Here is a 15,834-nt window from a genome sequence, read left to right as displayed (position 1 = left end):
CTTTTTTGTTTTGTTTTGCATTGACATCGCAGGCCACATGGGCCACCGGAAGGAGGAGCTGGGCCAGGGCGACCACTCGCGCATGAACGGTCACGTGGAGCTGAAGAGGAGCTGCCGTGTCAGGAAGAATCAGTTTGAACACCTCAACCAGAGCCTGCTGTTTGACCAGCTGGTCAACAGGTGAGCAGCCAAGTGCGATAACCCTCATCCCCTGGTGGTTTGGTTACTGTCACTATAAGGGCACCAATCGCCAAGCGTCTGCTGCATGACATAGCAGATAAATTGGCACGGCCATCACCAGCGTGGGCTTTTCTATTTCCCCCTCCTCTTATGTATTTTTTATTTTTTTAGGTTTTACTTTATCCCAAGCCGACGCTGCTTTGCAGACACGTTTACTAGATCTCCATTGTTGTCATGCACGTATTGTTCTCTGATAGACAACAATACACGGGGGCTATCAGTTTTACCAATGACATGACTTGAAATTGTCATCATTTTACTCTTGAAAATGTGAAAATTCTAGGCTAGGACTCACTAACAAACCCTTCTTGGTCTTTTTCTCTCTTGGTCTGTTATTTCCAACATTTTGGTCCAAGATGGTATAAAGCCTTCAAATTCCCAGGACAAGTCCCTATAGACTGAGTTTTTGTAACACCTCCAAGAATCCCGTTTATAGTAGCCTTCAATCCTTCACTGTTGTTTGATCATTGTGCAGCACGGCTGAGGCCGTCCTCCAGGAGATGGACAACATCAGCAGCATCAGGCAGAACCGTGAGGTGGAGCGGCTCCGCATGTGGACCAGAGACACCGAGGAGGTACGGGGGGAAAAAAGACAGTCTTTCCTTGAAGTTCCACAACAAGCACTTTCTCACTGTGATCTGATTTTCTTTCAGGAAAACATGGACATGTACTCTCGGGTGAAGCGGAGGAAGTCCATGCGCCGCAGCACGTTCAGCCTGCCCGCGCACCACAAAGCCATGAGTAAAACGCAGGAGGAAGAGGAGGAGGGCACGGGAGGTGAGTTCCTGACTCATGCAGGCAGCGCTTTACGAATCAGCCGAGTCACGGAGGTGAAAATGATTGAAAACGGGCAGAGTCTCACGGGGAGGAAGAGGAGGAGGACGCCGAGGATGAGGATGACGAAGGGGATGAAGCGGAGGAAGCAGGGGAGGGGAACGACAGGCCTTACAACTTGAGGCAGCGCAAGACTGTGCAGAGATACGAGGCGCCCCCGATTGGTAACCGACATTGTTTTCATAATTTTTTGCCAAAGGCAAGTGGCAACCGGTCATTCCATTTCATGTCCTCAGAACCAGTGAACAGGAAGCAAAGCAACCCCACGCTCTTTGACACTCACAGATCGCCAGCAAGAAGAAGCCATATACGGTGAGTGGTGCTAAATGTGACGCTCGCTACAAGTACCAATGCAAACCCAACTTAGTGATATTGTTGCACTTTTTAGGATAAAGAAACACGCCATCCACAGCAGCGACACAACCTCGTCCTCTGATGAGGAGCGCTTTGAGAGGAGGAAAAGCACGAGCATGACTCGGGCCAGGAACAGGTGATGAGATGCTGTTTCTTTTTTTCCCCCATTTTCACTTTATATTTTGTGCTTCAATTGTCACACAATATTCTCTGGGTCTTGAAAGATCAGTTAAAATAAACGCTCCAGGGTCATTTTGACCAGAGGCATGTTTTAATTCAAAAAGTGTCAGAAAAATCCAATACATAATTAATATTTATTGACCAATCTTATACTGTTTTACACTCACCAAGGCAAGCGAAAGTTTCATCATTGTTTTTTTTTTTTAACTGCGACTTTATTAACTTAATTTTTCCATAACAGGAGTGTTAAACATGACCTGCACCTTTTTAAAATGTTTCATGAATGGCGACCCTCGTAATGCATTCATTCCGATAAAAACGCCATTATTGAAGGAAGAGCCCTACTTTGGTCAGTGGTCCGCTGTACATTTGACGATGAACGTAATTGTGTATATGTAGCCCTTCTGTCGACTTCTCCTGACCAACGGCCATGTCTGTCTTGCAGATGCTTGCCCATGAACTTGACAGCGGAGGACCTGGCGAGCGGCGTCCTGCGCGATAGGACAAAAGTGGGGGCCAGTCTGGCTGATGTGGACCCAATGAACCTCGACACCTCAGTGAGTCGAGGCATCTTCCACATGAGACCACTTTGGGTGTCATGTTGTTAAAGTTGCATCCTCTGCTTCAGGTGAAATTCGATCAAGTGGGTGGCCTCGGGAATCACATCCAGTCGTTGAAGGAGATGGTGGTGTTTCCGCTTCTTTATCCGGAAGTCTTTGAGAGGTTCAAAATTCAACCTCCACGGTCAGTTCAAGTCTCATCGTAAATTGGTGTTTTCCTACAAGTGTATTTACAGCTAGAGAGCTACATTATTGATGCATAAATAAAGTATGGAAATTGATAACTGCAATGTAAATGCTGGCATTTACAGAAGTGGGTTGGCGCTTGTTCCGGGGAGGCCTTTTATTTGTCCAACTATGTTTGCACTAAATTAAAAAAAAATTTTTTAAAAAGTGCAGCAAAGAGGCAACACACACACAAACACTCAACATTGTGGAGCAACCACATGTGAGTCAAAACTTTTAAGTCCCCACAATTTTGTTGAATTTAAAAGACTTTTCTCATACCACCCTAGATGCTGCTGTTTTGGTGAGCAGCAAAGTGGAATGGCTTGGCAGTCAACTTAAATAGCATTAAAAGTGAGATTTACAATCTCTTGACATTTTTTTTTTTTTTAACTGATCGAATGATTGAGGTTTTTATTTTAGGAGGTGTTCATTTTCTTAAGTGGATTCGAGCACTGTATTACAGAATGGTCACGATTTGAGGAAAATAGTTAGTTGGTTGGTATCAAAATACTCCAGATTTTCCATAATTGTGCGCTACTGATTGATGCCCTGTCCACAGGGGATGTTTATTTTACGGCCCACCAGGGACAGGAAAGACGTTAGTGGCCCGGGCCCTGGCCAACGAGTGCAGCCAGGGCGAGCGCAAGGTTTCCTTCTTCATGCGCAAAGGCGCCGACTGCCTCAGCAAGTGGGTTGGCGAATCGGAGCGCCAGCTGCGTCTCCTCTTCGACCAGGCAAGTCACATAATTTGTTAAGCACTCTTCGAAGGGATGGTTGGGAATTTTAAATGTTGTTAATAATTACTCCTCCTCAGGCATACATGATGAGGCCGTCCATTATCTTCTTTGACGAGATTGATGGCTTGGCTCCGGTTCGCTCCAGTAGGCAAGACCAGATACACAGGTAAAACATTGTAATCACAGAAACCGAAAGAGATCCTTTGACTGGTCCAACACTACGTAAAGTGACACAAATACGTTTTTTGTTTGTTTGTTTTTTGCGCTCTTGATTGTCAGGTTTGGAATTCAATGTGTATTTATGAGGCGCAAAAATACAAATCAAATTTTGACCATGCCTTGCACAGGCAGCATACAGACACTGTAAAACTCCTGCCATGAAGCAAGCTACTTTAGTGTAAGTGGTTAAAGGGACTTTCTTAACACATGGAATCTGCAGGCACAAACAGGTGTGTGTAACAAGACATTGGCTCCAGTGACTTTTGAAGGTGTATGTTTTGTTTACACTTATCTTAAAAATGTTGGTTCTTTATTCGTTAAGTTTCAAGCGTTTGTTACATTTTCACCTCGTAGGGAAAACACCACCTGGTCAGTTTGTTTCCATTTCAAGCTCTCTCAATTATACAATCACACTAATTTATCGTTCAATAATTTTTTTTCCCATGTCACCACAAATTTCCAGGAAATTGTGATATAAGTTACATCGCCTCCCTCTAGTTAGACGTATATAAAACAAACCTATGAATTTACATATTAAGTATATTAGAAAGTTGTACATGGGCACTGTACACTAGGAGCCTTTCCATTCTCAAATTATGGTGTTTTTCAGATCTTCATTATTGATTGTCACTCATCCCTGTTTTGTTTTAGTTCCATTGTGTCCACTCTGCTGGCCTTGATGGACGGCCTGGACAGCCGCGGGGAGATAGTGGTCATCGGTGCTACGAACAGACTTGACTCTATTGACCCGGCACTGCGGAGGCCCGGCCGTTTCGACCGGGAATTTTTGTTTAACTTGCCCGGCAAGACGGTGAGAGATGCTGTGTTGGCATAAAGAGTCGGAACTTGATGTCAATCATAACCTGCTATAAACGTCATCTTCATCTCTCTGTTTCCACTCATCCTTAAAAACACATAGTGTCCATGTTTTCATAATTAGTAACAATTCCCACTCGGGTGTCTTAAACATGAGCGTGACTGAAATTTGCCCATTTTGAAGGTCGTGTTTCTTGCCAACGGGCCAAGCTAGCGCTTCTGCAGGGCTGATGCTGAGTATGGCTTTCCTCACGATGATGACTAGGAGCAGAGCTAACCAGAAATGAGCTCCACAGCGTTCTTTGTACACACAAAAAGTCAAATTTGTCAAGATGTAAGACCGTAATTTGACATATTGCTAAGACACTTTCAGAAGCCGGGGCTCACCAGCACAGCACCGACCTAAGGTCCGACACTCCTTGCAGAGCTGTGTTGCATTCAGGCATATATTTTTAGATGTATACTTTGTTGATGTAGTTTTGTTTTTGTAAAAGCTAAGCAATGTTGTCTTCCACTAGTTAATTAGATTGGACAAAAACTGACACAAAATTCCCCACAAAAACAAGAACTGACACAAAGCTCCCCACAAAAAGCCAAAGAAAAAGCCAAACCCAGTTAATCCTTCTGATAAACATGAAGCTGAAGTCTCACAAAATGTGTTAAAACTTTGAGAAATTTGTCACGTGATTTTAGGAAACGTATTATTTCAGCATATATAGTGAGCCTTAACTCATTGAATGGCTGGCCAATTGCAAATTGCAAATTGCAGATCGAGTAAATCGCCAGCATATTTCGCAAGCTTTCGTTGACTCTTAAATTGATTTAAGAATACAGTATATTACAATCTAATGAGTTTTCCCCAAGTTATGCATTATCGACTTGACCGTTTTGTTATATCAGTGGTGTGTATTAAACTGGTCGCACTTTGCTTTAATCTGTACCCCAAAAAGTAGCACAGTTTCAAAAAGATTGGAGATCCCTGATCTTAACATTGCAGACAGTTACACCAGCGAGCTTGTAACCATTTGAAAAACATGGCGCTCGTGCAAAGAAAGGGCCCTCTGGTCACATTCAAAATCAGTTCAGCCGTCTGAATCACATTTTGAAACCTTGGCCAAGTTAGGTTCCGCAATCCAATAAGTGTGATGAAAGACGATGAAAAGCCTTGTATTCACAATGGCGAGCACTCTGCTTCTTGACGTCTGCCCATCAAAGCGGAGTCCTCTGCGGTTGACGCAATGGGCTCACTTCGGCGGCGGCGTACTTCACCTTTGGTTTTGCAATGAGAGCTCGAGCAATCCTCTGCGTGTGTTACTTGTGATGAAACTCTGCCATTGTTGAGTTCTTTTATCCCGGCGTCTTATTCAACATGCTGGCCAACTCTCTCTTAACTCCTAATATTCAACATGTCAGCCAACTCTTAACTCCTCTCACTTTGAACTTTCATTACCTCTGTAGTTTCAAAATAATAATTATACAGAAAATACCTCAAACAATCCTTGTAGCTGGCCACATGCATATCGTTGGTGTCCTGTGAAAAACACTTCTGTGTCCATTTTTTTCATTTTTCTTATTTTTACGTGAATGGTGTTTCTGTATTCCAGACAGCGCATTAACGTGAATTTTTTTTTTTTAAATCCTAAATTGGACATGAGTGTTTTTTGCAGGACAGCGACGATATAGACCACAGGAGGCACAACCAAACGGATGAAGACATTTTAACAGTGCAGGAGGGCAAGGCATTATGACTTTAAACACCAATGGGAGTCTTTTCTCTTATTCCTGCAATAGTATATAATCGTAATCAGATAAGAGTAATCTGATTTCAGAAGTGAGTCTGAACAGACTTCAGGTGGGGGAGGGTAACAAATTATGCATCATACTGTCATGGTGATGTTACTTGCTTTGAGGAATTTATTTTTTTTTTTTTATCTTGGAACAGGCCAGAAAGCACATCTTGCAGATTCACACACGGGACTGGAACCCCAAATTGTCTGAGCCATTTGTAGATGAACTTGCAGAAAAATGTGTTGGTAAGAAAACCTGTTACGCATCCTGTTAATAGCAAGTGTATTGTAATTCCAGTTAGACCGCCCCTAGCGGTTGAAGAAAAATCCACAGAATAGCCGCACCTTTATATAAACCGCATGGTTCAATACTTAGGACAAAAGTATCGTCTTGTACTCCGGAAAATACGTTAATTATTTTCACTATCAGAACAATTATTAATTGGTCCATTTGTCCCCGTTGCAGGCTACTGTGGCGCCGACATCAAAGCACTTTGCACAGAGGCGGCGCTGGTGGCGCTGCGCCGCCGCTACCCGCAGATCTACGGCAGCAGCGTCAAGCTAAAGCTGGACGTGGCCTCCATCGTGTTGGGGCCTACCGACTTCTGTCGGGCCATGAGGGCCATCGTGCCGGCCTCCCAGAGGGCCCTGGCTCCCCCGGGGCGAGCGCTGTCGCCCGTCCTCAGACCCCTGTTGGCCGGCGCCTTCTCTTTGGTGCTCAATGCTCTCCTGAGAGTCTTCCCCCATGCTCAGTGTGCTGACAGGGACACGCACGGTAGGCATAATTTTGCCTTTTTTTTTTTTTTTTGCAATGCAAAATAAAGCTGTTAATTGCTTCAACTATTTGAGACAGATGGCTTTTTTGCCACATTTTTCGGTAATTCTTCAGTAAAGCACATAAATCCTAATGACAAAACTTTTGTGGGTGGATATTTCTGATGGTATGCCTTGTAAAACTGGAAGAGGGCCGAGTCCAGTTCAAAGTCATAAGAATGAAGGGAATTTACAAAAGTTGCTCTAACACAAAATTGACTTCAACAAATTAGAGAAAAATAGTCTATAATTTATGCCTTTATGGCGATCAGTTAGCATTGTTTCACAATTACTAATATTCTGGGGGTGTACAATTTGAAAGTGTACATACATTTTAAAACTAACCTTGGCGGAGGTCCAAGTCTAATTGTATGTCATAGAAATGAAAGAAAATGTGTAACGTCGCACAATTATCTGAATATGAGAGAAGTATAGAAAATAGTCAAGAAACTACACATTTTAATGCCAAAAATTGGCTCATGCCTCACCTATCCGCAAAAGTGTAGTAAGTTGTGCACCAGTCTGCTAACGGACTAGATGCGTCGTTGTATTTTTTGTGTAACTTTGCTTACGTGTGGTAGGCGGCGACAATCAACTCCTCGAAGAGGACGTGTACAGCGACGAGGACGAGGACGGCGCCAATTCCATCTATGAAGTCCAGCCTGCCATTTGCCCCATCAGTCCATCAGCATCCTCTGACTCCGCCATGCGCAGGCCCTTTATTCATTGCTCTTTGTAAGCCCAAGTTGAACAAACATCCACACATTTTAGCATTTTTTTCCACTGTCAGAACTTCTTTCCTTTACTCCATCAAAAGCAGGGATTTACTTTATCCGTTTGTTTCAATGGACAGCGTTGATACTCTAACAATGCCATCTGCCTGATCTGAACAGTCTTCCCCTTGACAGCCCTGATTAATGAAGGGGCCTTTTCTTCTTTCAGTTCCCCCCACCAGCAACCCACAGCCTACCGGCCCCGTCTGCTACTGGCCGGCTCCCCGGGCTCGGGACAGAGTTCCCACCTGGCCCCTGCCTTGCTGCACCACCTGGACAAGCTGCCAGTGCACCGCCTGGACTTGCCCACCCTATACTCCACCAGCGCCAAGACGCCGGAGGAGTCCTGTGCTCAGGTAACACACACATACATAATCACATCAAAAAGAAAAAGTTGAATCCTTGATTAGTTTTTATCTGTACTTTTAGGTTTTCCGCGAGGCCTGCCGTAGCGTCCCCAGTGTGGTGTTTGTCCCGCACATCTCAGAGTGGTGGGAGATGGTTAGCGACACGCTAAAGAGCACGTTCCTCTCCCTGCTGCTAGATGTGCCCTCCTTCTGCCCCGTTCTCATCCTCTCCACCGCCGAGACATCCTACTCGCGGCTCTCCGAAGAGGTGAGGACATGGCAAGATTTTCTAGGCAATAACAAATTGCACACAGTTTCTCTGAGAGGCGTGTCACTGCATTTTTGGGAATGGAGGGTGTCAGGTTGACTAGGAAGTTTTCTGCCGCAGTCGCATGATTCTGCAATGATAGGCGAGTGGTGTGACTTAACACATTTTTTTTAGTTTTATAATACAGTGGTTCCTTGAGATATCAATTATTTTTTTTCTGTCACCACCCTCGTTCTTTTTTTAAAATTTTTGTATAAACCAGTACAGTATACCAATATTGAAGTTTTACACACTTATCGTAACTCAAAACACTGAAATGCTGTTAATCCGTTCCAGCCTCCCAACCTAAAAACAACAAAAATGTTCTAATTGTACTTAGTAAAAACAGTATGACAAATTTTAATTGAACACTCTTTGCCACCGCATCAGTTGAATCGCCATTGTTCTGCTCTTTTTGGTATGCGCGCCTTTGCCACATAGGGGCAGTATAAGACAGACTGAAGGATAGACTGTTCATTGAGAAGTCTCCAGCTCATCAAATATACAGTGTTGTTTTTCCTACAGGATAAAACATTTCACTGTGAGTACTGATTTATTGTCTGTCTAGATGTGTTGCTGCACTGTTTTGTGTTCAATCTGTGGTTTATAGGGTTATAGCACATATAGTTTGACAGTATACTTCAACTATGAATGGTAATACACATATTGAAGCTTGAAGCCTTTTTTTGTTAGTTTTTTTAGAACTGTTTACTATTTGCCAAAGTCCTGCTTGTTGTAAAGTCAGTCTAGTTGAGTTCACTTCTACCATAGAGCGCTCGTATCAAGTCTGCACTCAGAAGTTGAAGCACCAAAAAAATAATGGACAGAACAACAGTTCACATCTCTAAAAACGCCTGATCTGAGTCTGCATCGCAAGGCCCCACTGTAGATCACACGGCATGTTGCCACTTACTCAGACATGCTGTGTAATAGCACGTTATGGTTCGCTAGGTTTGCATGAAAGACTCTGATGCGGCCATTTTGTGGGATCTCTGTGACAGTCACAGTCAGACGGATTTTACATAACGGCGCTGATGCCACAATTTTGCAGGATCCCAGTGTGAACCATGCAGAAGATAATCTCCCTTTTTTGGCAGAGAATCCATCAGAGAGCTTTTTGAAGGATTACCACTACGAGTGTCTTTAACACTCTCCATTTGGAGGGCTCCATGGGTTTTCTGTATATGATAGAAAGCCCCTTCTACTCGTTTACTTGTTTTCTCTCACTTCAGCATGCAAGTAATCCCAATTTAGAGGTAACCCACTCACTTGCTGACACCCCCCCCCTTTTTTGTTTGATGAACAACTTGAATGCGAGCTCTGTTGCTGACTCCTCCACCATTCTAAACCACAGTAGTCCAGCATTACTCATGATGACATTCAGACGCTTACGCTCTGTATTAATCCAGATAGCATTGGTGTCACGCCAGTAGAACAGGTGTTAAATTGCACACCGTCATGCATTATTCACAACCTCCATGTGTCTGCACCCTGCAGACTTTATCACCATGAGCAATAGCCAGCCTCATCACTCACTTTCCTCCGCGCAGCTACATCATTCCCCTTAAATTTACCCCCTTTCTCCTCCGTTTTTAAAAATGATTACCCACTCTCGGCCGAGGAAAGATTCCAGAAAGACCGAGAGGCCATTCAAACGCGTCGAGATAAGAGAAAGGATTGATGAGAAACAGAAAGAAGGAGAGGATGAAGCTCTGTCAGCAAAATAGCTTCCCAGAGGGTGCAGTGTTTAAATCCAAAGCACAGTAGCGACCAATTGAAATGCAACTGTTGGTATTGTGTTGCCTTTGACAATGATTAATATATTTTTATTAATTTTTTAGGTGAAGAGTATGTTCCAGAAGGCCTACGGGGAGGTGGTCACGCTGCAGCCTCCGGGCGAAGAAGAGCGGAGGAGCTTCTTCTCCGACCTGCTGCTGGTCCAAGCGGCCAGAGCTCCACCACGCCTCAGGAATTCAGGTACACGGACACAAATTTTGGGACAACTGGCCGATTGTATAAAGAGTTATTCCCATCGTCATTTTAAGATGATTTCCCAAGTACCATGGCCAAACTCTTGCCATCATAAACCGTTTGTTAAGTGCACAACCATGTTATGGGTATAATTCACCCTTATTAAAGGTTAAAACTCAATTAGCTTTATAATGTAAAAAGGTGAATTAATAAATGAAATTGTTCAATTATATTTCAATTTACGTATTAAATTACCCAATTTAATGTGCTTTATTCTTTAAATTTAAACATGCCATGGATATTATCGCTGTATTGTGTATTTATCACGATGTATGTAAATAATTGAAGCTAAACTGGAACCCAGATTCTGTTCTAATGCTTGTTGAGCCAAGGGCAGTGTAAACTCAGATTTTGTGCCACAGGGGCATATGAAAGTAAGTCAAACACCCCCTCCAGAACTTGTCCTTCTGATGCTTGCTGCTCAGAGGTTGTTCAAACTAAAGTTTTATGCAAAGATTCATATTTTCTCTGAAAATTCAGTTTACCACCTTTAGGCAGCTCTGGAGGCGGCCGAAATGATTTCAACGCTGGCCTCTGGCACCCACAGGAAATTAAAGAAGCTATGGACATTGGCTCTAGAGGGCAGTGTTGGTCTGCATGTGTGTTGCTTTCTCCTCAAACCTAAAATATGTACCCTCAGCTCCAACCAGAGAAGCACACATTGAGGCAAATGCATGTGTGTAGGCCTCATTCATATTCTGTTTGCATACGTGAGAGCTAAATATTTGGCCTGCGAGGTGTATTACGTGGCTGGGAGATGTGCACGGATGTAAATGTTTCCTGGGTTAAAATTGCCTTCTCACCCCCCTGCGGCGCCCCCCGCCCCCCCAATCACATCATCATCCCAAGCGTTAATCTGTCCTCTGCCACTGCCCCGCTCCTTCATTCAAGCATACTTTGGGATCCCCTGTTCTCCCCCACCTCATTGATACAAGACTGAGGTCCTCTACTCCACTCTTCGGGGGTCCGACTTCCAGCAGGAAAAAATCGGTGGGAGGGGAAGCGGCTTTCGGATGCTGGAGCTATTATCCCTAATTAGAGTCAGGGAAGGCTTGTGATGGAGGAGCCGTGAGGAGCCGCTGGGGCTTCCTAAGCATGTCTCATCTGCCCACAGATGGGGCCTAGGCAGCGGACATTGGCTTTTCCTTACTTGGCTTAATCACTCTATACTTCAACATCATTTATTCAGAGCAGGGGTGTGCGTTTTAAAACCAATAGTTGAATCCGGTCATTCGCACATGAGTTGGAAAAACATGTGTATGTATGCACGTTAAATATGTAAGAAATATGAAGTACTAATCACATTGTATTGTTATAACCTCATTTACTTTTTTAAAAAGTCATCATTTTACTAATGAATGAAAAATTACTCATATTTTTAACTCACTGCATTGGAAATATGAGATAAATTAGATATTTGTCTAGTGGACTCTATTAACTGGAATTTCTCCCAAAAAATATGCCTCTAAAGGCACTCAAGTTCCACATTTTAAGTATGGATTTACACTGCAGGCCGAAGGTCTGATGGGGTACTGCTACCCCGCGCCTCATTTGAGACGAGTGACAAGTCTCGGAATGTGACACACCATGTGTTTATGCATTTTTCCTTTTCAAGACTTCATTGATCCTAGCTTTATTGTCTTCTTAAGAGATGTTCACCATTTGTGCCTTTTGTCCTGGTGTAGAGCGGTGCGAGGAGGTGCTGCCGGTGGCTGAAGCCCCGGGCCCCAGGGTGCTGTCCCCTGAGGAGCAGCGTCGCCTGGCTGAGCAGGAGGAAAACACGCTACGAGAGCTCCGGCTCTTTCTCAGGGACGTGACCAAGCGCCTGGCCACCGACAAACGCTTCAATATTTTCAGCAAGCCTGTCGACATCGAGGAGGTCAGGACAAAAATAAAAACCAAGTATTTTTATTTTCAATGTTTTTTTTTTCACAATTATTTTGCGCAACTATTAGGTGTCGGACTACTTGGAGGTGATCGGACAGCCCATGGACCTGTCCACCGTCATGACCAAGATTGACAAGCACCAGTACCTGACGGCCAAAGACTTTCTGGTGGACATCGACCTTATCTGCAGCAATGCACTAGAGTATAATCCTGACAAGGATCCTGGAGGTAAGATGAATAGTCACATACATGTTACATCGTGTTTTTCTTCTATTTCTTTTGGCTTATCCCATTTGGGGTCGCCACAGCATGTCATCCTTTTCCATTGAAGTCTATCTTCTGCATCCTCCTGTTTAACACCAGCTGCCCTCATTTCTTCCCTCACCACATCCTTCAATCTTCTCTTAGGTGTACTCTTGCTCTCTTTACCCGCAGCTACATGTTAATCACCTTTCTGATGGTACACCAACACTCCTCTGGACTTGTCCAAACCATCTATGTCCGCTCTCTAACTTTTTCCCAAAAACATGTAACCATGGCTGTCCCTCTGATGATCTGAATTATAATCCTATCCATCCTGGTCATTTCTAAAGAAACCTCAACATATTAATCCACCCCCCCGCCCCCTTCAGCTCTGCTTTCTGTCATTTCTTCAGTGCCAGTATCTCTAATCCGTTAATCATGGCTGGCTTCACCACTTGTTTTATATATGGAGATGCAGCTGTCATCTTCTCCAGGGTCCAGGGAAGTACTATTTTATAAAGATAGAGTCCTGAAATACTGTGGTTTTATTTTGATGAAATATACAATAAACTAGGGTAGTAAAGTACTTAGTATCATATTCAAAATTGCAGTTATTTACTTTTGTAACAGGTAAATAACATGTCAGAATACCATTACACATTTTAAAAATGCTTTCAAAATGTACAAATACATAATGAACACAATTAATGTAACCAGTTCTTTACCATGGCATCCATTTGATTATTCTTCACATGTTTAAATAATTGATGTATGCGAATTCTGTCGATCTTGCAAAATGAATTATAGATGAATGGTGTCGTAAAGGCAAAATGCAGTATGCTCTGCCACCTGTGGGGGCGCTGTTTTGTCAACATGAGTTGAGCTGAGTTGTTTTCAAACTGAATTTAAAAAAATTGAAATGTATAAATTGTACATAATTATAATGCTCCCCATAGTAAAATCCTTCCCAAAGATATTGGTGGAATCTGAGACTTAAAAATGTTGCAAGTTGTCAGGTTTTAAGCTCATTTTAAAATGAGGTGTCATTTCTTTATTGCACCATTTGAATCAGTTCTAAAAATGGTGCTAGATTAGTTATTGACAACTGTAAAACGCACAGGAGTGCCCTTAATCAGTCTGGTTTGTTTCTGTAGTTATGTTGCACTCAATTAGTGATTGAGCAAGTAAACAAAAAAAAGGGACTTGAGCGAGTAAACACAAAAAAAAGGACGAAAAAATCCAATGATTTATTAAGTGAGCCTACAGGCACGGTAATTACAAAAGCTCCTAGCGCCTTTTTGCACACGTCGGAAATTCAAATGAAGAAAGTCACTTCCCCACTTCCCCGTTTGCCATGTAGAAAATGAGGAAGGCTTGCATATGCATGAAAATTTAATCTCGTCTCTTGTCTCACAGATAGAATTGATTCCTCCCTCCCACCCCTTTCTTTCCTTCTTGAGCGCCCGGAACATCACAGAAGACAAATGTATGCACAAACATTGAAAGAGGCCCGTTGTTTGCTTACACATTCATCCGCATTTTGTGTACGCTGGTGAAAAATGTCCACGCAGGCTTAAAGAGAACATTAGTGACATTGGCGGAACAGAATGCTATGAATTGAAAGCAGCATAAAGCGCAAGTAGCTATTTTAATTCTCCTTCGCCCGCGATGCTTAATAGGAAGCAGTTTTCTGCCGGGCTAAATTAATAAATTATATCGTGCCGTCATTTGTCCACAAGCGGGGGTATCTACCAAATGATACACTCAAAGGGAGAAAATGCAATTAGACTGTTAATAAAGATGCCGAACCAAGCCTTATCCTGTGTACTATGGCCCGCTCATGGCACAATTAAGCCTCCAGTTATGGTGGTGAAGCCGTCATTAGGTCGTTGTTGGCCTGTTTCTCCGGTGTCAAAACGGAAAAAAATAACCCTCCAACAACTCTAAGCATGTTTGTTTGACTGACATACTGGTTGTGTGAATGTAAAATAGTCCATTATCGCAAAAGTACCCTGCAAAATATCGACCATATATTTATTCTTTACTATATTTTTCTATATGTCACACTTTTTTTTTTTCATAGTTAGGTGGTCCCGTGACTTAAACTCAGGTGCGACTAGTATATATTAAAATTAGAGCACGGACTGGCACCCAAAGTCCCCCTATCCTAATTGTGTTGACTTTCATTTTGCAGTTGGTAAATACTTTTGGTGAATTACTGCCGGTGGACAGAAGGCAGTAATGCACCAAAAGTATTTGCCAACCGCCAAAAGAAAGCAGAAGAAATGGAAGAAGTAGTAGTAATAGTTAGTCGTAGCAACTGATGTGTGACTTTTGGCCAATTTAGTTTAGCTTCCTTACGCCACAACAAGGATTTACAGCAGCAAAAAGCGCATTAACCGACTGGGATTCTACCTTTGACCACAATGCGAGATGGGATTCGAGTTTAGGTAAGCCATTTTAAACTAAAAAGAAAAACTTTTCCCATAGTTATAAGCTGAAGTTTCGTCCAAGCAGAACTTATTTGCTGCCGTCAGCATGGGGTGCGTTTGGAAATTCACTCTAATGCCCTTACACCACTCTGTATGTGCGTGCGCGTGTGTGTTCCGAATGCCGCCTGTATTATAAACCAATCAACAGCTCGTGCTTGATTTGTTTACACAGTGTTCCGGCACTCCGTTTCTAGGTTACCCCGAATAACCGAGCAGCTCATTTGAACAACACTCAGGGTTTCCGACTGGTAGGAATGAAACACACCCACGATTAGGGAACAAGGATTTTGGGTTAGAGTTCGAGTGCTAGTGTTCTTCCTAATTTAGTGGCGATTCTCCAATTACAGTAGAATGTATCACTAATAAAGCAACATAAAGGAGCTTTTTCACCATCAAGCAAAGTAGAAGTGCTTATAGGTAGTAGTAGAACTAGACTTGAAGCAGATGAGCTCCCAGCAGAGCAGCTGTCATTAGAAGCCTCTGAAAGGCCTTTTTTGGTAATGTGTGCGCACATACAAGCACGCACACACACACACACACTCTGTCTGCCTCCATCACCATTACGCAGCCGTCGTCCAATTAGACAAATGCTGGCAGATTGCGACCCCTCCGCCACCGCTCTCTACCTCCGCCTGCCTGTAATGAGAGGCAGCCTGTTTACAGTGGATACGCTTTTAGTCTCACTCTTCAGCGCGCCCTTTCAGTCACACAAAATGGGGGATTAATGATGCCCGGGGACATCACAGAGACATGGTGTGCTGGAGAACACACTACTTTTTTAGCCCCCAAAACAGGAAGAAAAGTAATAAATTGTTGTTTTTCCAAACACAGTAAATCACCACATATTTGTTGTGCACTATTGCAAATTCACACATGCAGTTTTTTGTGCTCATTCTGAAACTCTCTAACATGCCATGAGATGCTGCTAATGCCCTGTCTAAACAGGAAAGTAGTACAATAATGTCATGAAAATGCACAGTGTTCAC

The 15,834-nt window shown here is 43.2% G+C and overlaps 1 protein-coding gene across 5 annotated transcripts in view; it reads left to right on the top strand.

Moving 5' to 3' along the window:
• atad2b (ATPase family AAA domain containing 2B) overlaps positions 1-15,834 on the top strand; it is a 57,901-nt gene that overhangs the window by 3,345 nt on the left and 38,722 nt on the right. For all 5 annotated transcript variants that reach the window (XR_015083991.1, XR_015083992.1, XM_086019336.1 and 2 more), the window contains exons 4-22: positions 33-180; positions 716-815; positions 894-1,017; positions 1,095-1,238; positions 1,311-1,386; positions 1,463-1,564; positions 2,054-2,165; positions 2,237-2,352; positions 2,956-3,130; positions 3,211-3,299; positions 4,004-4,163; positions 6,111-6,201; positions 6,422-6,730; positions 7,350-7,503; positions 7,711-7,897; positions 7,971-8,156; positions 10,037-10,172; positions 11,912-12,105; positions 12,182-12,341. Coding sequence is in view for 3 of the 5 variants with exons in the window: in XM_086019336.1 (XP_085875462.1) it covers positions 33-180; positions 716-815; positions 894-1,017; positions 1,095-1,238; positions 1,311-1,386; positions 1,463-1,564; positions 2,054-2,165; positions 2,237-2,352; positions 2,956-3,130; positions 3,211-3,299; positions 4,004-4,163; positions 6,111-6,201; positions 6,422-6,730; positions 7,350-7,503; positions 7,711-7,897; positions 7,971-8,156; positions 10,037-10,172; positions 11,912-12,105; positions 12,182-12,341 (2,763 nt within the window). In the remaining 2 variants the exon portion in view is untranslated. The remainder of the gene's footprint in view (positions 1-32; positions 181-715; positions 816-893; positions 1,018-1,094; positions 1,239-1,310; positions 1,387-1,462; positions 1,565-2,053; positions 2,166-2,236; positions 2,353-2,955; positions 3,131-3,210; positions 3,300-4,003; positions 4,164-6,110; positions 6,202-6,421; positions 6,731-7,349; positions 7,504-7,710; positions 7,898-7,970; positions 8,157-10,036; positions 10,173-11,911; positions 12,106-12,181; positions 12,342-15,834) is intronic.

Source organism: Filicampus tigris, chromosome 20, assembly GCF_054856515.1.
Source record: "Filicampus tigris isolate MCC_2025a chromosome 20, RoL_Ftig_1.0, whole genome shotgun sequence".
Classification (NCBI taxonomy): Eukaryota; Metazoa; Chordata; class Actinopteri; order Syngnathiformes; family Syngnathidae; genus Filicampus; species Filicampus tigris.
The sequence above is the reverse complement of the archived record's forward strand: the minus strand, read 5'-3'. Positions and strand labels throughout refer to the sequence as shown.